We start from the raw sequence: 21,630 nt of genomic DNA, 5'->3' as shown, positions 1-21,630 counted from the left end.
TTCCTTGGAAGAGGCGGTGAGGTGGGTGTTTTTCATCTGCTGGTGGACTACCTGAGAGATACAGTAGGAGAACAACGCCGTCCACCGCGGAGGATAAACAGAAGGGCAACCATGGCAACCATGTTCCGGGGTCTTCTTCGCTGCTTTTGGTGTATTTCGGGCGGCAGCAGCGCCACTTACAGGCCTGACATATGTACTACATCGTTTCCAGCATTTCCAGCGGTCTAGTGTGAACGAACACGTTAATGAATCGAATACGTGTGAACGGAAGCCTTTTTTGCGTTTGCGTATGCGTTTTACCGTATGCGTCCTCGTGGGGCCGGGGTCTAAGCCAAACTATATCCGGCCACAGAGATCTGCTATTTTAAAGTAAAGTCAACACATATAGACCCTAAATATAGTCTATATTAAGAACGAGAAAAGTCTTAACATATATATCCTTTTTTGTAAACATATGACAAATGTGTGAGGGTGATGACGTCAGAGCATCGTCCTATGTGCCAGGGCTTAGCCCCAGACAGCCCCAGCCCAATTTAACCCCTGGGTATTGTGAGGGAGCTCCTATATGGCATTACCCCGCTGAAGCTCACCAAAGTTTAACATATTTCATAGTTCAAAGTTTTGTCAATTGTTTTGTTTATTGGTCAAATACTGGTTTCTAATGTTTTCTGAGGAGTTTTACTGGAATGAAAGAGCACAGAGTACAGAAGCAACAAAGCAGCATACTGCATTAAACCTGACCTTCACAGAGAGGTTGAAGTTCATGTGGAGAGGAGGCTTCAGTAGTCTGTCTGCACTCTGTTTAGTTTTGCTATCTTACAATCAATATAGTAAATGTGAGGTAAAGTGTGTCGCCAATGTAACGAGTTAGAACTCAAAGTTGCGATGAGGTCTTAAAATGTATGGAAAGGGTCTTAAAAGGTATTAAATTTGACTTCAGGATTCCTGCATATACCCTGATATTGTGCTTACTACAATCTAGATATTGCACTAGGCCAGTGTTTCTCAAACTTGTTCATACCAAGGCCACTTAACCAATAAAAGAACACTCGCGGACCACCTAACTCCACACATATCCCAAAACACATCGTTTTTCTAGAACAGATTACAAATCGCCTGAAAAGGGTACAAACAAGTGGCAACATGTGTGACGAAGGTGTTGCGCTGGGCTATATCATGCAATCAAAAGAAACTTAAGCTCGCTCCATTGCGGAGATATTCCCGCGAGAGTGCGGAAAACTTAAATTTATTTATTTCAAATGTGAAATGTTACCAATATACTCACGGACCACTAGGGGGCGCTCACGGACCACCAGTGGTCCGTAGACCACACTTTGAGAAGCACTGCACTAGGCCCTACCTTATTGTTTGAATGGCTTTGAATTGATGACAGCACTGGACAATAATCCACATTTCTCAGTGATTTAAAAAGGGTCTTGTTTTATCGACCATTCCCCCCTCCTTGACTTCCCTTCTCTTTCCCCCCTCAGCACGTACCGAGCGTCCAACCTGAAGACCCCCGGCGACCCCTCGGTGCCCTCCACCAACCTGCAGAACGCCTTCCGCATCATCAAGGAGGTCCAGAAGCGCTACAAGACGCGAGAGGCCGAGGAAAAGGAGAAGGAGGGCATAGTGAAGCAGGACTCGCTCGTCATCAACCTGAACCGTAGCAACCCCAAACTCAAGGACCTCTACATCCGACCCAACATCGCCCAGAAGAGGATGCAGGGCTCCCTGGAGGCGCACACTAACGGTGAGAAAGTTGAGGGTTTCCACATAAAGTGAAGCTTTATTCTAGAGTTTCTTTTCTTTAAACTTCCTCTCCTCTCTTCGTACAGGTTTCCGCTTCACGTCGGTCCGCGGAGACAAAGTGGACATCCTTTACAACAACATCAAACACGCCCTCTTCCAGCCGTGCGACGGGGAGATGATCATCGTCCTTCACTTCCACCTCAGGGTAGCTTTATTGGTTCAACACTACGTGGATATATAAATTAGAGCTGCAACCACTTATTTGACTTTTAGAGCAGAAAATAAACAGAAAATCCCTCTCCTAAAAAAAAATAAAAAAAAAAGTTTAAAAAAAAAATCACTTCATTTCGATTACGTTGTTTTCGTAATCGTTGCAAGCCATCATCGTAATCGCGATTCAAATATGATTAATTGAGCAGCCCTACTAGAATATACATTATTTCACCATTTTCTGATATTTTAGAGATCCAACCAATGCTCTAAAGAGATGAGTTGCAGCCCTAATATGAACTGTATTGCATTTGGTATCAAAACTACCCCAAAGTCTGTGGTTTCTGCCGGTTTTAAAAGTAAATACAGACTTTGGGATAGTTTTGATACGTATAGCTTTATTGGTTCTACACTATGAGGATGTGAATATATCAATTAGAGCTGCAACCAATTATTTTACTTTTTAAAGCAGCAAATCAACAAAAATCCCTCTTTTTTTGTTTGCAAAATAAGCAGGAAATGCAGTTTTTAACCTGCTGTACAGCATTAAATCCTGTTAAACTGAAACAGACACATTTAAAGATTCACTTTTTTCTGAAACAATGCTCAAAAGAAATAAGTTGCAGCCCTAATATGAACCGTATTGCATTTGGTATCAAAACTATCCCAAAGCCTGTGGTTTCTGCCAGTTTTCAAAGTAAATACAGATAGTTTTTACTTTTAAAACCGGCAGAAACCACAGACTTTGTGATACTTTTTGATACCAAATGCAATACAAATAGCCTCAAGAGAAGCATTCTCAACGTCAGGATTTTCAATGCCTCATTTTGTCCGTCACGCGTTTCCCCTCCAGAACGCCATCATGTTCGGGAAGAGGCGCCACACGGACGTCCAGTTCTACACCGAGGTCGGGGAGATCACCACAGATTTGGGCAAACACCAGCACATGCACGACCGGGACGACCTGTACGCCGAGCAGATGGAGCGAGAGATGAGACACAAGCTCAAGTCGGCCTTCAAGAACTTCATCGAGAAGGTGGAGACGCTGACTAAAGAGGAGCTGGAGTTCGAGGTTCCCTTCAGAGACCTCGGGTCAGTAAACGTTCAAGGCTTTTATTTTCATGTGTACATAGTGTAGTATCTTAGGTCACAGGCTCCTCCTCCAACAGTGCAACACAATAACTAAATAACTTAAAGGGGACCTATCATGCAAAATATACATAAATATGTGTCCCCGGTGCGTCGGGGAACTCAGACGTGAATTTAAAGAAAGAGAAATTGGGACTGATTTGTAAATATTTTTTAATGTTATTATAGTTTTCTAAAAATGGTTCGCCATCTGTGTTTTTTACTTTTTTGTTTTACTTTTATAATAATACTAACAAAGCTTTATTTATACAGCACTTTTCATACAACACATGCAGCTCAATTTACAGAATGACACATCACAAGTTAAACAAAAACAAGGAGAAATCCCCCTCACATTATTTAAGAACTTTAAAAGGTACATGCAGCAAAATATAACCTTTTTATTAGATGGACACAAGGAGGTAAAAGGTATGATCATACAAATACAATACATAATGGTTTCTCAAGACAACTGAGTCGATGCAACGATATGAAACAAAGTGACCAAATAGGTACAACAGAAATAAAAATAATGTATGCACCCGCGGCAAAGTCAAATTCCTCGTACGAGTCAACCCGATTGATTCTGATTTCTGATGTTTGTTCTCCAGGTTCCAGGGCGCCCCCTACAGGTCGACCTGCCTCCTGCAGCCCACCTCCAGCTCCCTGGTCAACACCACTGAATGGGTGAGTCAATAAACAATTAGGTGGTGCAGGAACGAGTCCTCAATCACGGAAATAAGTCTGCATTTTAACACTTATTTTGTCTCAAATGGCTTATTTTTAAAAGCTTTTTCTTAAACAACACATACAGTTTCAATGAATAAAAAAAACTGTTTTGCAGGTTGTCAAAAAAAAAAATGTAAGCCCCCCCCCCCACCCTACGGAATAAGACGAGATGAATAGTACAAAAACAGTTAACAATTTTAGACAAACAGATAGTTGAAATCACAGCACAAAAAAAAATGTGTGTTCTAATTCAGTTTGAAATAAAATAATAAGAAATTAAGAATCAGTTAGGGAAGAGTAGACGGTTTCAAACTCCCCATGTACGTTAAAAATGTTTGCCATGTCCTATAAAATGTACAAGTGGGGCCACCCTTTATTCTCTCCATGTGTAGACTCTTCACAAGTTCTGTCCAAGTGGCTTTTTAATGTGTCTTTGGTTAGATGCCTGAAATAAGGGTTTATTCTGTGACTGAATTGATACTGATTATGAATGTCTGAAGCTTCAATGTGTCGATTTATAAGATAGTACTTTATTGATCCCAATGTGGGAAATGTTTGCGTTGCAGCAGCATAAAAAGACTAGAAAATATACATGTTTAATTTAACACGGTATTATATATACAGAAATACATGACGGATGGAATATTAAATAACAGATTGTATAAATGTACAATATGGTTTTATTCCAAGAGATTGCAGCCTGTCACCGTTTTTACATGAACTCTGAATAAAGTATGTAATTTGTTAATGGAAAAGTATAGAAACCTTACGGCCCGTCCACACTACAGCTTCGACAGCTTCAAAAACGGTTTCCAACGCGTCTGCCCATTCACTTTGAATGGGGTGACGTCACGTTGCCGAACTGAATTGTGGGTAGCAGAGCGGAGCTTTCCTGGCGTTTCAGGCTGCAAAAGTTGAGCAATGTTCAACTTTTGAAGCTTCTGAAGCTTTCGGTGGAAGCGTCAGCCAATCAAATCATATGCCAGTACAAGCTCTACCCAATCAAACCGCTGCTTGTGTGTCAGGGGCGGGAGATTCATGTGATTGGTTGTTGGTCGAGCTTCAGACACGCCGGCCGCCAAGCTTTTTTTTGAAGCTGTAGTGTGGACGGGCCGTAACTGTGCAACAAAATCCCAAGTTTGAATCATGCCGCACAGATAAGGGAACGTATCTTGTGTGTAGAACATTTGATCAATCATCTTGCGGTTTAAAAATGTATATCTCAGCTTTAAACAAAATGTAAAACCTTGTTAAAGCATTCCAGGTGTTAATTCTCTGCTTTCCTGATATCAACGAAACACATCTCACGTTGCAGACCCGCCTTTAGCCAATACTTCAATACAAAGAAATAAAAAAAGACCTAATTGATGCACGGAGGAAGGTTGGCTTATTTGCTGCAAACTTACAGGGCTTTTACTCGTATCTTCATGTTTGAATCAGGGTTCTTACGGTCATTCAAAACCTGGAAAAGTCATGGAAATTCAAAATGCTAATTCCAGGCCCTGGAAAAGTTATGGAAAACAATATTTTTCCTAAAGTCATGGAAATGTAACTAAAGCTGCATCAAATATAATTTATATTTTTATCTAATCGCCGAAATAGTGATACTATAATGATAATACATACTGTATGGTATAGTAATGAAACGTAAAATGGCATTTAACTGACGAGGTATTTTGCTTATTTTCCTGTTCCATTTTCGGTGGTACCGCTGAAAAAGAGTAATTGTTTTGGTCACGGAAATTCAGGTAAAGGTCATGGAGAAGTCATTGGTGAAAAAGTCTATGAACCCTGTTGAATGTGAGTCGCTTTGGATAAAAGCCTCAGCTAAATGTATAGGGTTTTATCTTAATTAATTAATTATATATACATTTGACCCCAGGACATTTGTCAAATTCTTCTTTCCTTTTTGTTGATTTCCTTTTGTCTTTCTCTGCGTCCAGCCTCCGTTCGTGGTGACCCTGGACGAGGTGGAGTTGATCCACTTTGAGCGCGTTCAGTTCCACCTGAAGAACTTCGACGTGGTCATCGTCTACAAGGACTACAACAAGAAGGTCACCATGATCAACGCCGTGCCCGTCAACTCCCTGGACCCCATCAAGGAGTGGCTCAAGTACGTTTTACAATCGGAAAGATGTCCAACTTAAAGGTCACCTATTGTGTAAAATCCTCTTGTCCATGTCTCTTCTACATCAACATGTGTCCCCTCTTCTCCATGTCTCTTCTACATCAACATGTGTCCCCTCTTCTCCATGTCTCTTCTACATCAACATGTGTCCCCTCTTCTTCATGTCTCTTCTGCATTAACATGTGTCCCCTCTTCTTCATGTCTCTTCTACATCAACATGTGTCCCCTCTTCTTCATGTCTCTTCTACATCAACATGTGTCCCCTCTTCTACATCAACATGTGTCCCCTCTACTTCATGTCTCTTCTACATCAACATGTGTCCCCTCTTCTTCATGTCTCTTCTACATCAACATGTGTCCCCTCTTCTTCATGTCTCTTCTACATCAACATGTGTCACCTCTTCTTCATGTCTCTTCTACATCAACATGTGTCCCCTCTTCTTCATGTCTCTTCTACATCAACATGTGTCCCCTCTTCTACATCAACATGTGTCCCCTCTACTTCATGTCTCTTCTACATCAACATGTGTCCCCTCTTCTTCATGTCTCTTCTACATCAACATGTGTCCCCTCTTCTTCATGTCTCTTCTGCATCAACATGTGTCCCCTCTTCTTCATGTCTCTTCTACATTAACATGTGTCCCCTCTTCTACATCAACATGTGTCCCCTCTACTTCATGTCTCTTCTACATCAACATGTGTCCCCTCTTCTTCATGTCTCTTCTACATCAACATGTGTCCCCTCTTCTTCATGTCTCTTCTACATCAACATGTGTCCCCTCTTCTTCATGTCTCTTCTACATTAACATGTGTCCCCTCTTCTACATCAACATGTGTCCCCTCTACTTCATGTCTCTTCTACATCAACATGTGTCCCCTCTTCTTCATGTCTCTTCTACATCAACATGTGTCCCCTCTTCTTCATGTCTCTTCTACATCAACATGTGTCCCCTCTTCTTCTTGTCTCTTCTACTTCAACATGTGTCCCCTCTTCTCGATGTCTCTTCTACTTCAACATGTGTCCCCTCTTCTCATGTCTCTTCTACATCAACATGTGTCCCCTCTTCTCCATGTCTCTTCTGCATCAACATGTGTCCCCTCTTCTTCATGTCTCTTCTGCATCAACATGTGTCCCCTCTTCTTCATCAACATGTGTCCCCTCTACTTCATGTCTCTTCTACATCAACATGTGTCCCCTCTACTTCATGTCTCTTCTACATCAACATGTGTCCCCTCTTCTTCATGTCTCTTCTACATCAACATGTGTCCCCTCTTCTTCATGTCTCTTCTACATCAACATGTGTCCCCTCTTCTTCATGTCTCTTCTACATCAACATGTGTCCCCTCTTGTCCATGTCTCTTCTACTTCAACATGTGTCCCCTCTTCTCATGTCTCTTCTACATCAACATGTGTCCCCTCTTCTTCATGTCTCTTCTACATTAACATGTGTCCCCTCTTCTACATCACCATGTGTCCCCTCTACTTCATGTCTCTTCTACATCAACATGTGTCCCCTCTTCTTCATGTCTCTTCTACATCAACATGTGTCCCCTCTTCTTCATGTCTCTTCTACATCAACATGTGTCCCCTCTTGTCCATGTCTCTTCTACTTCAACATGTGTCCCCTCTTCTCATGTCTCTTCTACATCAACATGTGTCCCCTCTTCTTCATGTCTCTTCTACATCAACATGTGTCCCCTCTTGTCCATGTCTCTTCTACTTCAACATGTGTCCCCTCTTCTCATGTCTCTTCTACATCAACATGTGTCCCCTCTTCTCCATGTCTCTTCTACATCAACATGTGTCCCCTCTTCTTCATGTCTCTTCTACATCAACATGTGTCCCCTCTTCTTCATGTCTCTTCTACATCAACATGTGTCCCCTCTTGTCCATGTCTCTTCTACTTCAACATGTGTCCCCTCTTCTCATGTCTCTTCTACATCAACATGTGTCCCCTCTTCTCCATGTCTCTTCTACATCAACATGTGTCCCCTCTTCTTCATGTCTCTTCTACATCAACATGTGTCCCCTCTACTTCATGTCTCTTCTACATCAACATGTGTCCCCTCTTCTTCATGTCTCTTCTACATCAACATGTGTCCCCTCTTCTTCATGTCTCTTCTACATCAACATGTGTCCCCTCTTGTCCATGTCTCTTCTACTTCAACATGTGTCCCCTCTTCTCATGTCTCTTCTACATCAACATGTGTCCCCTCTTCTCCATGTCTCTTCTACATCAACATGTGTCCCCTCTTCTCCATGTCTCTTCTACATCAACATGTGTCCCCTCTTCTCATGTCTCTTCTACATCAACATGTGTCCCCTCTTCTTCATGTCTCTTCTACATTAACATGTGTCCCCTCTTCTACATCACCATGTGTCCCCTCTACTTCATGTCTCTTCTACATCAACATGTCCCCTCTTCTTCATGTCTCTTCTACATCAACATGTGTCCCCTCTTCTTCATGTCTCTTCTACATCAACATGTGTCCCCTCTTGTCCATGTCTCTTCTACTTCAACATGTGTCCCCTCTTCTCATGTCTCTTCTACATCAACATGTGTCCCCTCTTCTCCATGTCTCTTCTACATCAACATGTGTCCCCTCTTCTTCATGTCTCTTCTACATCAACATGTGTCCCCTCTTCTCCATGTCTCTTCTACATCAACATGTGTCCCCTCTTCTTCATGTCTCTTCTACATCAACATGTGTCCCCTCTACTTCATGTCTCTTCTACATCAACATGTGTCCCCTCTTCTTCATGTCTCTTCTACATCAACATGTGTCCCCTCTTCTTCATGTCTCTTCTACATCAACATGTGTCCCCTCTTCTTCATGTCTCTTCTACATTAACATGTGTCCCCTCTTCTACATCAACATGTGTCCCCTCTACTTCATGTCTCTTCTACATCAACATGTGTCCCCTCTTCTTCATGTCTCTTCTACATCAACATGTGTCCCCTCTTCTTCATGTCTCTTCTACATCAACATGTGTCCCCTCTTCTTCTTGTCTCTTCTACATCAACATGTGTCCCCTCTTCTTCTTGTCTCTTCTACTTCAACATGTGTCCCCTCTTCTCATGTCTCTTCTACATCAACATGTGTCCCCTCTTCTCCATGTCTCTTCTGCATCAACATGTGTCCCCTCTTCTTCATGTCTCTTCTGCATCAACATGTGTCCCCTCTTCTTCATCAACATGTGTCCCCTCTACTTCATGTCTCTTCTACATCAACATGTGTCCCCTCTACTTCATGTCTCTTCTACATCAACATGTGTCCCCTCTTCTTCATGTCTCTTCTACATCAACATGTGTCCCCTCTTCTTCATGTCTCTTCTACATCAACATGTGTCCCCTCTTCTTCATGTCTCTTCTACATCAACATGTGTCCCCTCTTGTCCATGTCTCTTCTACTTCAACATGTGTCCCCTCTTCTCATGTCTGTTCTACATCAACATGTGTCCCCTCTTCTTCATGTCTCTTCTACATCAACATGTGTCCCCTCTTCTTCATGTCTCTTCTTCATCAACATGTGTCTCCTCTTCTTCATGTCTCCTCTACATCAACATGTGTCCCCTCTTCTCCATGTCTCTTCTACATCAACATGTGTCCCCTCTTCTTCATGTCTCTTCTACATCAACATGTGTCCCCTCTTCTTCATGTCTCTTCTTCATCAACATGTGTCCCCTCTTCTCCATGTCTCTTCTACATCAACATGTGTCCCCTCTTCTTCATGTCTCTTCTACATCAACATGTATCCCTTCTTCTTCATGTCTCTTCTACATCAACATGTGTCCCCTCTTCTTCATGTCTCTTCTTCATCAACATGTGTCCCCTTTTGTCCATGTCTCTTCTACATCAACATGTGTCCCCTCTTCTACATCAACATGTGTCCCCTCTTCTCCATGTCTCTTCTAAATCAACATGTGTCCCCTCTTCTTCATGTCTCTTCTACATCAACATGTGTCCCCTCTTCTCCATGTCTCTTCTACATCAACATGTGTCCCCTCTTCTCCATGTGTCTTCTACATCAACATGTGTCCCCTCTTCTCCATGTCTCTTCTACATCAACATGTGTCCCCTTTTCTTCATGTCTCTCCTACATCAACATGTGTCCCCTCTTCTCCATGTCTCTTCTACATCAACATGTGTCCCTTCTTCTTCATGTCTCTCCTACATCAACATGTGTCCCCTCTTCTTCATGTCTCTTCTACACCAATATGTGTCCCCTCTTCTCCATGTCTCTTCTACATCACCATGTGTCCCCTCTTCTCCATGTCTCTTCTACATCAACATGTGTCCCCTCTTCTTCATGTCTGTTCTACATCAACATGTGTCCCCTCTTCTTCATGTCTCTTCTACATCAACATGTGTCCCCTCTTCTCCATGTCTCTTCTACATCAACATGTGTCCCCTCTTCTTCATGTCTCTTCTACATCAACATGTGTCCCCTCTTCTCCATGTCTCTTCTACATCAACATGTGTCCCCTTTTCTTCATGTCTCTCCTACATCAACATGTGTCCCCTCTTCTCCATGACTCTTCTACATCAACATGTGTCCCTTCTTCTTCATGTCTCTCCTACATCAACATGTGTCCCCTCTTCTTCATGTCTCTTCTACACCAATATGTGTCCCCTCTTCTCCATGTCTCTTCTACATCACCATGTGTCTCTTCTCCATGTCTCTTCTACATCAACATGTGTCCCCTCTTCTTCATGTCTGTTCTACATCAACATGTGTCCCCTCTTCTCCATGTCTCTTCTACATCAACATGTGTCCCCTCTGTGGAAAGAGACTCTGGCAGTTTCAGGAACAAAGATTCTCTCTCTTTTTGTCCTGATCCATTTATATAAAAACCTGTCTGAAAATGAGCCGATCAGATTTTGGCCACTTTATGATGTCATAACGATGTTTTGGCTTGAGTAACCATTAGCCAATCAGCAAGCAAGGTAACCCCCCCCCCCCCCCCCTTATCACCTGAATCTCCTCCTAGAGCACCATTGTAATCATTTGACATCTAAACATCAACTGTTGTTCGCACACAGGCTAAAAGTCTCCTGTCTCTCCTCAGCTCCTGCGACATCAAGTACACGGAGGGCGTGCAGTCCCTGAACTGGACCAAGATCATGAAGACCATCGTGGACGACCCCGAGGGCTTCTTCGAGCAGGGAGGCTGGTCTTTCTTGGACCCCGAGGGCGATGTACGTACACATAGAGAACACATTTCCCTGTGCTGGCATCACTCCACTGGTTGCCCGTTTCTTTTAGAGTCCTATTAACTTTTAACTATCTCAGCGACTCCCTTTCTTTTTATCTTCCAACAAGAACCCTTTAGATCACGCGTGTCAAACTCAATTTCATCACGGCCACGTTAGAATTATGGTTGCACTCAAAGGGCCGGTGGCAACTTTAAGATTATCTAAAAATAAATATATAAAATGATGTATTTTACAATTTATCCTCTGCATTGGATTATTATCAGATAGGGTGATAACTTCATAATTAAGTACGCCTGAAAGCAGAAGTCTTGGGCAAATAATTGCAAGTCTCTTCAGTGCTTATGTCACAAAATTAGATGCATTGTGGGACATGTAGTTTATGGGCAACCTGCTTCTGTTAAGCGGCACCATAGCTTATAATAAGCGTATTATATTCTTTGCAAGCTCTAGTGGGGCCACATAAGATGAAGTGGCGGGCCGGATTTAGCCCCCGGGCCTTGAGTTTGACACCCATCTTTTTAACATGGCTTTTAATTTGGGTTGAAAGAACCCCTGTTTTGCTTTTATTTTACATTTTAAATTATTTTATTTTAATTTCTTGTCGGGTTTAATTCACGGGAATTTCATTAGGATCACTTTATCTTGTTCTGTATTTATTTAATATTGTTGTTATGTCTTCTGTAAAGCACTTCGGGCTGCTTTGTACATGAAAGGTGCCATACAAATAAAGATTATTATATTATTATTATTATTATTATTATTATGTAGCAAAGCACAAACAATCTGCGGAAACAAACGGGGAACATTTCGGGGCATTTCATTTGATTTTCCACGCAGAAATAAATCAGAATACTTTTATTCGTCCAACAGAGGGGACATTTACATTTGTTACAGCAGAAAAGACCCAAAGACAGCTTAATGTGACCTAAGAAGCATGCATACAAAATATATTAAAGATTAGAAAAGAAAATTACATAATCAGGTTGTCCGCGGGGTCTTAAAAAGTATTAAACGGCATTTTCCAAGGTATTACATTTTGTAGCTTGTTTCCAATAAGTATATAAATGGTCCAAAGAGGTTGTATTCTACAGTCTGCCTGAATGTAATCATTGCGTAGGTGTGTAGTGTGATTCTGTGTAGTTTATTTATGGCATCCCGTTGGATTTGACGTCATCTGAACAGGACATCGCACGCTCACTGCTTGATAGCGCTTGAAGGTCCGTTTACGCCGGTTGCTAAGCAACATCGTTATGGGGAAATGCAAGTCTGCGTCCAAATGGTTGGAAGATAAGGAGGAAGGACAATCAATACTGTATATAGTCAATGTGAGGTAAAGTGTGTCGCCAAGGTAACCGGTTAGAACTCGAAGTGGCGATGAGGTCTTAAAATGTATGGAAAGGGTCTTAAAAAAGGTCTTAAAAGGGATTACATCTGACTTCAGGATTCCTGCATATACCCTGATAATACACACCTGTAATAGTTCTGTATCAGTGTTAATTTTGGCAGCTGTTTTTGATTTAGTCTTTAGACGAAAATGATTATTAGTTTTATTCACATTTTAGTCATTCCTATCCTTCGTAGTTTTAGTCTAGTTTTAGTCGATGAAAAATTACATTTTAGTCAAAATGTGTCTCTGAACGCTCCGTCCACGGCAGAACTCTGTGTCCGCTGCCGCATGTCTGTTAGGCCCCGCCCCCCGCACACAGAGAGACACAGGGAGATCGCTCTTCTGGAGTGAAGAGAGCGGAAATAATGATATTGCAAGTTAGAAACGTAAGATGCATTTTGAAAGACAAGATGGACACTTGGGGGAAAATATGCTGCATTTTGAATGTCCGATAGTCCACCATTAACACCTTAGTCCCGTCTCGTCTCGTCAATGAAAACTAAATATACATTCCGTCATAGTTTTCGTTATCAAGAATCTATTTTTAGCTCGTCATCGTCTCGTCTTAGTCATGTAAAAAAGGTCGTTGACGAACATTTTTCGTTGACAAAATTAACACAGTTCTGTATTTAGACAGTATATGCACATTGACATTGAATTTTCTCTCGTTGCACTGTCATCGCTACCACCTCTGCTTTCACCACTCTTATTTATTTATAGTGTCTATTTTTTACTGCAGTGAGAGTTGCCAAAGAGATTTCGTTATACTTTGTATGATGACAATAAAGATATATTCATTGTTTCCCCTATATACAAATAGTGGCGGCGCAAATTCGTTTTTTAATAAGTGGCGCCCCCTAGTGCTCGTTTTGATTGTTTTTTGATTGATTTTGTAGTATTTGTGTTACTGTGTGTTCAATAAAGGTGTATTTTGCTAAATCTTGAGACATTGCCACTTCATGCACTAGGCCTCAAGAGCCTTTATTGTGCTGGGCCAGTTTTTCCTCGTTCTTGCTACACCGTTTAATTTCATTTATTTTTTGATCAAACAACACTTTTGTATTTTTGTTTGTTCTCAGGGAAGCGGTCGGGAGGAAGACTCCGAGTCGGAAATAGAGGATGAAACATTCAACCCGTCTGGAGATGAAGAGGAGGAAGAGGAGGAGGCGGACAGTGACGAAGACTACGACTCGGAGACAGAGGACTCCAGTACGACTTTTTTTTCCCAGCATGCCACACCACCTTGCGAAAACACAAACAGTTTTTTAAATTGTTGCCGTTAGAAACCTTTCTCTTTACAGTGATTAGTTTACCTGTATGTATTTTTTCTTGCAGATTACAGCGAGTCTGTCGGCAGCGAGGAGGAGAGCGGAAAAGACTGGGACGAGCTGGAGGAAGAAGCCAGGAGAGGTCTGTAAAGCTTTTCATGGCTAACATGTTATAGGATCTGTTGCTCAGCCATATTTATTGACAAAAGTTCAAAGCGGAGATAATGACGCAAACGTTCAGACAGTAATTCCTTAAAGGTCCCCTAGTATGCAAAATCCACTTGTTCATGTCTCTTCGACATCCACATGTGTCCCCTCTTCTCCATGTCTCTTCTACATCCACATGTGTCCCCTCTTCTCCATGTCTCTTCTACATCCACATGTGTCCCCTTTTCTCCATGTCTCTTCTACATCCACATGTGTCCCCTTTTCTCCATGTCTCTTCTACATCAACATGTGTCCCCTCTTCTTCATGTCTCTTCTACATCAACATGTGTCCCCTCTATGGAAAGAGACTCTGAAAGTTTCAGGAACAAAGGTTCTCTCTCTTTTTGCCCCGATCCATTTCTATAAAAACCTGTCTGAAAATGAGCTGATCAGATTTTGGCCACTTTATGATGTCACAACGATGTTTTGGCTTGAGTAACCATTAGCCAATCACCAACCAAGGTACTTAAAGAGACCCTATTACGCAAATGTTCAGGTGTATATCAGTATGTAGTGTCTCTACTTTAAAGAGTCCTCTCCTGCTGATGTTCAGGTGTATATCAGTATGTAGTGTCTCTATTTTAAAGAGTCCTCTCCTGCTGATGTCCAGGTGTATATCAGTATGTGGTGTCTCTACTGGGACATGTCTCCATGCTTTAATGTTCAAAAAGCTCTGTATTTGTCTCATACTGCCTGTGCTGCAGCACCTCCTTTCACCCTCTGTCTGAAAGCAGTCTCATACAAAGAAAATACCTTTGTGTTCTTGCAGCGCAATTTAATGTCCTTTTTTTTAATACATGAAATGTGAATTTTCTTTATTGTTAAACGTCATATCGTTCTGTTTTTTTATAGCTGACAAAGAGAGTGTCTACGAGGAAGAGGACACCACCACCAACCCCAGGAAGAGAAAGATCCGCCCACCCCCCCCAAGCCGCCCCACCAAGAGGAAGCGACGGTCCTAAATGTCTCTTACACACACACACACACACACACACACACACACACACACACACACACACACACACACACACACACACACACACACACACACACACACACACACACACACACACACACACACACACACACAACTGCCAAACCTAGTTGACCTTTCATTAACCCCAAATGGCTCTTCTGACTCATACACTTACAAACACACACACACAATGTGTATATAGACGTAGACTAGACGCCCCTTATTTTTCGTGTTGGTCAGTGAAGTGTCATGTTGAAATGGTAGGAAAGAACAAGCGGTCACACACACTTCATTCATCAACCCCCCCCCCCCCTCCCTAATTCCTTCCATCTCCACCCACCCATCAGGTGTCATGTTTGTGTGTCTGTGTGCGTGCATGTGTGTTTAAATGGATTTTTATTGCGAGCATTGTTTGTTTTCTGTTTTGAAAAAAATGATTTGTTTTTCTTAACTAATGGATAATAAAATGAAAAAGGCTTGACATATCCTCTGCCAAGTGTTTTATATAAAATCTGAGAAACTCTCCTTGTCTACGTTTCACTTCCCCCTCATGTTTTCTTCAATATTTGTTCAATTGAAGTAATAATATGGAACATTTTTGAAGGGGGGGACAGATACATTCTCTGATTTATTCTTCTTTTTAATGGGGATCGTAAACTTATAAACACACACACACACACCACTTCCCTCGCACTTGTTCTCTGTTAACCCCCTTCCTTCTTTTTTCAGTAGAGTTGTTGTTGTACTGTTAATTCTGAAAATCCTGTTTTTTGTTTTTGTAATAAAATTAAAAGGAACTGTAGATTTAAATTATCTTTTTCTTTGTCTGCACATTTGGAAACGTAACACTAGACTTGTTCAAGGGCTGCACCACACACACAAACGCGGGGTGACATTTCTGTGGCTATTTTTACAGAAAGTAGAAAATGTGTCACCCTCGTCAAACCGCGTGTAATACTTTTTTTTTTTTTTTAATGCTTTAACTTTTCAACTGTCGTCGGTACATTTTGAGGCCATTAAGGATCATAAGTTGATTTTTCCAAAGGCTATTTCAATCATTAACAAATTGTTGTTTTAGAATGACCCAACTCTTTATTTCTGCTGATATTGCTTAGCGATTTTAAAGGTTTAAGGATTTAATTTCTTTACAAAAAACATTTGAAGATGTTATAATTTTGACTTTATGAAAGCAGAATGGGCAAACTTAAAACAATTACAGCACGCAATTTAAGAAAGCAATTGTGTTTTAAAAATATATTGGGTGTTTCTCAATGTCGAGGAAGGCTTCACCAGAGCCACTATTTCAAAGATGCTACGTCATCGAATCCCGCCGAAGGACTGTTCCAATGTCCAGGATCCTTGGAATTCTACCGAGGACTGAATCCTTCGTTGTGGGATGCACCAGTGTATCCTCCGCGGCCTTAAAATCCCCACAATGCTTTGCATATAGACCAATTTCCAAATATTTGGCAGAAATCGTGCTCCATTTAAGGCGGGGCCTCCATATGAGTTAAGGAACTGACTCGGAAGACATGTCCTACCAAGGAAGCGTCCTAGACATTGAGAAACACCCTGGGTGTTACGCTTGCTTGGTAGCAGATGTCTTCCGAGCGTCTTGCTTCATAAGCGAGGCAAGAATACTTTCTGGCATTCGGAAAACAAAGAGTGGAACAGGCTAGCAAGTGTGCTGGTGTGCGTGCATGAGAGGCCCCACCTTACATTTTCCGCCACAGATTTGGGGAAATTGGTCCGTGCGCAAAGCATTGTGTGGATTTTAAGAGCGCGGAGTCTACACATGTGCAGCCTCGAGATTTCTCCAAACGAAGTACACCGGGCTCGGTAGAATTCCAAGTATGCTGGACATTGGAACAGTCTTTCGGCGGCACTCGATGACCGAGGCCGTCTCTCAAACGCGAGGATACTGGCTTGGTAGTCGCATACTTCCAAGTCACTTCCTTCAGAAACGATCATCTAAATCAGGGGTGAGGAACCTTTTTCCTCTCAAGGGCCATTTCAATTTTTTCAACATCCTCCGAGGGCCGTACAAATGATTGAACTCTGCTTAAAAATACTAAAATCACAGCCCATTCATTTCGCCTTTCTTTCATGCCGGGCAAAGAAAAAGCAACCTCTTAATCCAGATATTTTACCATGACTCGTGCATGCATTCACGTGCACGGTGTGGCATGACCACCAAAACAGAAAGCATATTGGACACAAGATGTGTGCAAAAGTATTTAGTTTCCTATCCATGTGGACTGATTTAAGTGGGGGGGACCTAACCTCCTCTAGGGGGGTCCTCACCTCCTCCAGTGGGGTTAGTTGCATGCTCCCCCGAGATTTTTTTTTAAATGTTGAAGTTAAAAGCATCAATCTGGTGCACTTTGAGAGCAACATTAGGAGATCTATGGATAGATCTCTCAACATCAATATGAAACAGAACTGTGAGCAGATTTATTTTTCTTTATGGATATTTTACAAATCACTCCCCTTTCAAACTGTATTCTTGTTTATTAATTAAAAAAAATATTTACTGTCATATAGTATTTTATACCTGTTTACTTTATTATCTTGTTTTTTTATAACTAATGATCATATAAAGATATGCCTTTACCTCACTGGTTGTAGAAAAAGCTTCTTATATTCGTTAGCATAGCTAGCTAACCAGATGCTAATAACAACAAAGTGATTGACTGTATGATCAGTATGACAGATGAAAAGATCGCCACTGGGATTACAACTAAAGACACAGCCACGAAAATACTGCGGCATGTGTCCGGCTCCTTATGGGCACGACGCTCTGGTGCTCTCCGTTAGAAGAACTGCACCCCTGTCAGACGACACATATACCACGTGATGACACGTTAGGCTCGTGTTGTGTTCAAGGACCCTGACCTTGGCCAGGAAAAACAGGCACTCGCTTGTTTAATTTTTTTGCGGTCTAGATTTCTTTAATTTTTTTCTTTTTTGCGTGTGTTTATAAATTACCTCGAGGGCCGTAGCAAATGGTCTCGCGGGCCGTATAAGGCCCGGGGGCTGGAGGTTCCCCACCCCTGATCTAAATGCTCTCTAGCAAACTTCAGACGGGCCTGGACATGTACTGACTTAAGCAGGGGGACACGTCTGGCACTGCAGGATTTGGGTCCCTGGCGGCGTAGTGTGTTACTGATGGTAGCCTTTGTTACTTTGGTCCCAGCTCTCTGCAGGTCATTGACTAGGTCCCCCCGTGTGGTTCTGGGATTTTTGCTCACCGTTCTTGTGATCATTTTGACCCCACGGGGTGAGATCTTGCGTGGAGCCCCTGTCTTGAATGTCTTCCATTTTCTAATAATTGCTCCCACAGTTGATTTATTCACACCAAGCTGCTTACCTATTGCAGATTCAGTCTTCCCAGCCTGGTGCAGGTCTACCATTTTGTTTCTGGTGTCCTTTGACAACTCTTTGGTCTTGGCCATAGTGGAGTTTGGAGTGTGACTGTTTGAGGTTGTGGACAGGTGTCTTTTATACTGATAACAAGTTCAAACAGGTGCCATTAATAGTTAAGAAGTGGAGGACAGAGGAGGCTCTTAAAGAAGAAGTTACAGGTCTGTGAGAGTCAGAAATCTTGTTTGTTTGTAGGTGACCAAATACTTATTTTCCACCATAATTTGCAAATAAATTCTTTAAAAATCTGACAATGTGATTTTCTGGATTTGTTTTTTCTCATTTTGTCTCTCATAGTTGAGGTATACCTAGGATGAAAGTTACAGGCCTCTCTCATCTTTTCTAGTCGGAGAACTTGCACAATTGGTGGCTGACTAAATACTTTGTTGCCCCACTGTATAGAAAAACCTGTCAAATCAAATTTTGGCCATTGTGTGATGTCATAACGATTTTTTGGCTTGAGTAACCATTAGCCAATCACCAACCAAGGTAACCCCCCCCCCCACACACCTTATCACCAGAATCTCCTCCTAGAGCACCATTGTGTTTTTTTTAACCAAATATCTCTCAGAACAGAATGATAGGGGACCTTTAATTAATATAGGTGATCCCCTGGTTTTACCTACAGGGTCACTTGGGCTTATCGATCATGTTGAACACTATTGAACACTGACTGACTTCCTACCGATGGGCATTTGTGTTTTCCATCCACAGGGCTGTGTTCTATTGCACATTATAAAACGGACAAATCAAGCAATCTGATTGGTTCTTAGCCGTGATATACTGAGCGTATACCACGGGTAGAATTGTAAATTACTTTTCACAACAAGTCAGTATCCCTCCGCGTCTGAGAAAAACAGTATACCGTTGGGCTGGAACAAGAAAGCAGCGGAGAAGTAACGGGGCAGAAGCCCTCCTTTTGACGCAGCGGTCCAGACATAGACATCAAACGGCAAAACATATTCACTGTGCAGTTCCTTTGGCATTAGGGCAGGGATATCTAGATACTTTTGAAGGTTTAACATAATGAATTGTGCTACTTTTAAAGCAAGCAATGATGTTTTCAAATCTGTAATCAAAGAGGTCCGCAAAAACGCTATCGACCAATCAGATTGCTTGATTTGACTTGTCAGTTTAAAATATATTTAAATTTCTTCCGTTACGAAACAAACTTACAAAGCATAAAATGGAAACATTTACGATTAACTTCGACCTCCGGGGGGGTCTTACTATAGTATTGAGGAGTGGATTGAGCAGTGCCTATATCCAGAAAAAAAAGCACCTAAACTACGACATGCAGAGCTACGTGAAGAGCAGGTAGACCAACTGGAAAAGTACCATCATTCAAAGGCTTTCTGATGCGGGTCTTGAAACAAAGCAGAGAAATGATGACCGTTAGTGGCCACAGGTGCGAAAGCTCTCTCCAGAGCTACTAGAAGCCCAATCTCGGGGACCGGAGAAAGTGGAGCAATATTCTCGCCACGCCAAGCAACAGCCTCGAACAACCTCAACCTATACAAGTGACCACGTAAGCCATACTACTGATGCTGGACAGTTTTTCCGTGGATGCACAATAAACAGCAACATACACATTAATGTAAATAAACAGCCAAATAATGGATCAACGCTCTCTGTCTAATATGTTCGCTTGCTGTTAGTGTTGTTGCCTAGCAACCACCTTGCACTATGTTTTGTGCAGAAGGCAACGGAGGGACTATTTTATTTTGAACATCATTATTTGCTAATAAAAACTATTTAAATTAGAGTGTGTATTTTTATTTCATATTGCCACACTTGGTAACCGTTTTATAAAAGCAATAGCTCACGACAGGCCGTGGTATATGCTCATTATATCACAGCTAAGGGGCGTGGATAAATGCAGCTTTAAAAAGTACCACTTCATCGATGAATTGTCCTGGTTGAATGCCCAGACTTACTGCAGAAACCTGTACACTGATCTGGCCACCGTCTCTGACATGCAGTGCCGGCCCTTGGCATAGGCAGTATAGGCTAATGCTAAGGGCACAATCAATCAATGGGGGGCGCCAAAAAAAAAAAAAAGTTAGAATTTATTTGTATGGGGGGCGCCAGCTAAAATCTTGCCTAGGGCGGCAAATTGGTCAGGGCCGGCCCTGCTGACATGGAAGACATGAACCAGCTGCTGCAGACAGCCAAGGACTCCATGGAAGAATTTGGAGATCTGGCCTGGATCGGGCTGAACGATGTCTTCAAAAACTGGACGTGGTCATTTTCAGACGAAGACAATGAAAGCTTCAACAGGAACTGGGATGAGCGTCAGCCTGACAACCTTGGCGGGGACCAGATGTGTGAGAAGATGTCGGAAGGAAGGTTGTGGGAGGACGAGCAGTGCTCCCTGAGGAACTCCTTCATCTGCTATGATGGTCTCAGTACAGATTGTATTGATATAAATCAAGTGGCTTGATGTGTTGTATTATTTCAGGAGAGATTACAAAAAAGCTCCGACAACAATTCATGACATCTCTCTTTGGTTCGACTTTCTCTAATCTCTTTTAATTTTTCTTCATTAGGAACAGGCTATCAGCGTTTCATTTTGGTTGTACAAGAGTTGAGCTGGGATGACGCTCAGCTTTACTGCAGGACACGCTACACAGACCTGGCCACGGTTAGAAACCGGAAGGAAAATCAGATCATTCGTCTTTTGTTCGCAGACCTGACCGCAGTTTTGCTCAATCCAGAAATCATGAAAAGGGCCCCGGAACCAGATTTTTGTCCCAGACCCTTTTGTCCCAGACCCTGTGGTCCCACCACCTGTAGCCACATTAAGGGTCGTGTGGATCGGCCTGTTTAGGTCTGTAAAGTGCTACATATGTCCATCGTCCATATGTTTGATTGATTGTCATTTTTTAAAGGTCACCTATCGTGCAAAATCCACTTGTGTCCCCTCTTCTTCATGTCTCTTCTGCATCAACATGTGTCCCCTATTCTCCATGTCTCTTCTACATCACCATGTGTCCCCTCTTTTCCATGTCTCTTCTACATCAACATGTGTCCCCTCTTCTCCATGTCTCTTCTACATCGCCATGTGTCCCCTCTTCTCCATGTCTCTTCTACATCAACATGTGTCCCCTCTGTGGAAAGAGACTCTGAAAGGTTCAGTAACAAAGATTCTCTCTCTTTTTGTCCTGATCCATTTCTATAAAAACCTGTCTGAAAATGAGCTG

At 42.1% G+C, this 21,630-nt stretch overlaps 1 protein-coding gene across 1 annotated transcript in view; it reads left to right on the top strand.

Moving 5' to 3' along the window:
* The window catches only part of supt16h (SPT16 homolog, facilitates chromatin remodeling subunit), a gene marked incomplete at its 5' end in the record, with an annotated part of 16,788 nt that extends 974 nt beyond the window's left edge, over positions 1–15,814 (top strand). Inside the window, 9 exons of the mRNA XM_079671166.1 lie at positions 1,429–1,753; positions 1,839–1,957; positions 2,816–3,054; positions 3,702–3,777; positions 5,763–5,932; positions 11,019–11,148; positions 13,633–13,762; positions 13,889–13,963; positions 14,881–15,814. Coding sequence (XP_079527292.1) covers positions 1,429–1,753; positions 1,839–1,957; positions 2,816–3,054; positions 3,702–3,777; positions 5,763–5,932; positions 11,019–11,148; positions 13,633–13,762; positions 13,889–13,963; positions 14,881–14,990 — 1,374 coding nt within the window. The 3' untranslated portion in view covers positions 14,991–15,814. The remainder of the gene's footprint in view (positions 1–1,428; positions 1,754–1,838; positions 1,958–2,815; positions 3,055–3,701; positions 3,778–5,762; positions 5,933–11,018; positions 11,149–13,632; positions 13,763–13,888; positions 13,964–14,880) is intronic.
* Positions 15,815–21,630: the final 5,816 nt, after the last annotated feature.

Source organism: Notothenia rossii, assembly GCF_949606895.1.
Source record: "Notothenia rossii genome assembly, chromosome: 3".
Classification (NCBI taxonomy): Eukaryota; Metazoa; Chordata; class Actinopteri; order Perciformes; family Nototheniidae; genus Notothenia; species Notothenia rossii.
Note: the sequence above shows the minus strand (reverse complement) of the source record. Positions and strands in the feature narration are given on the sequence as shown.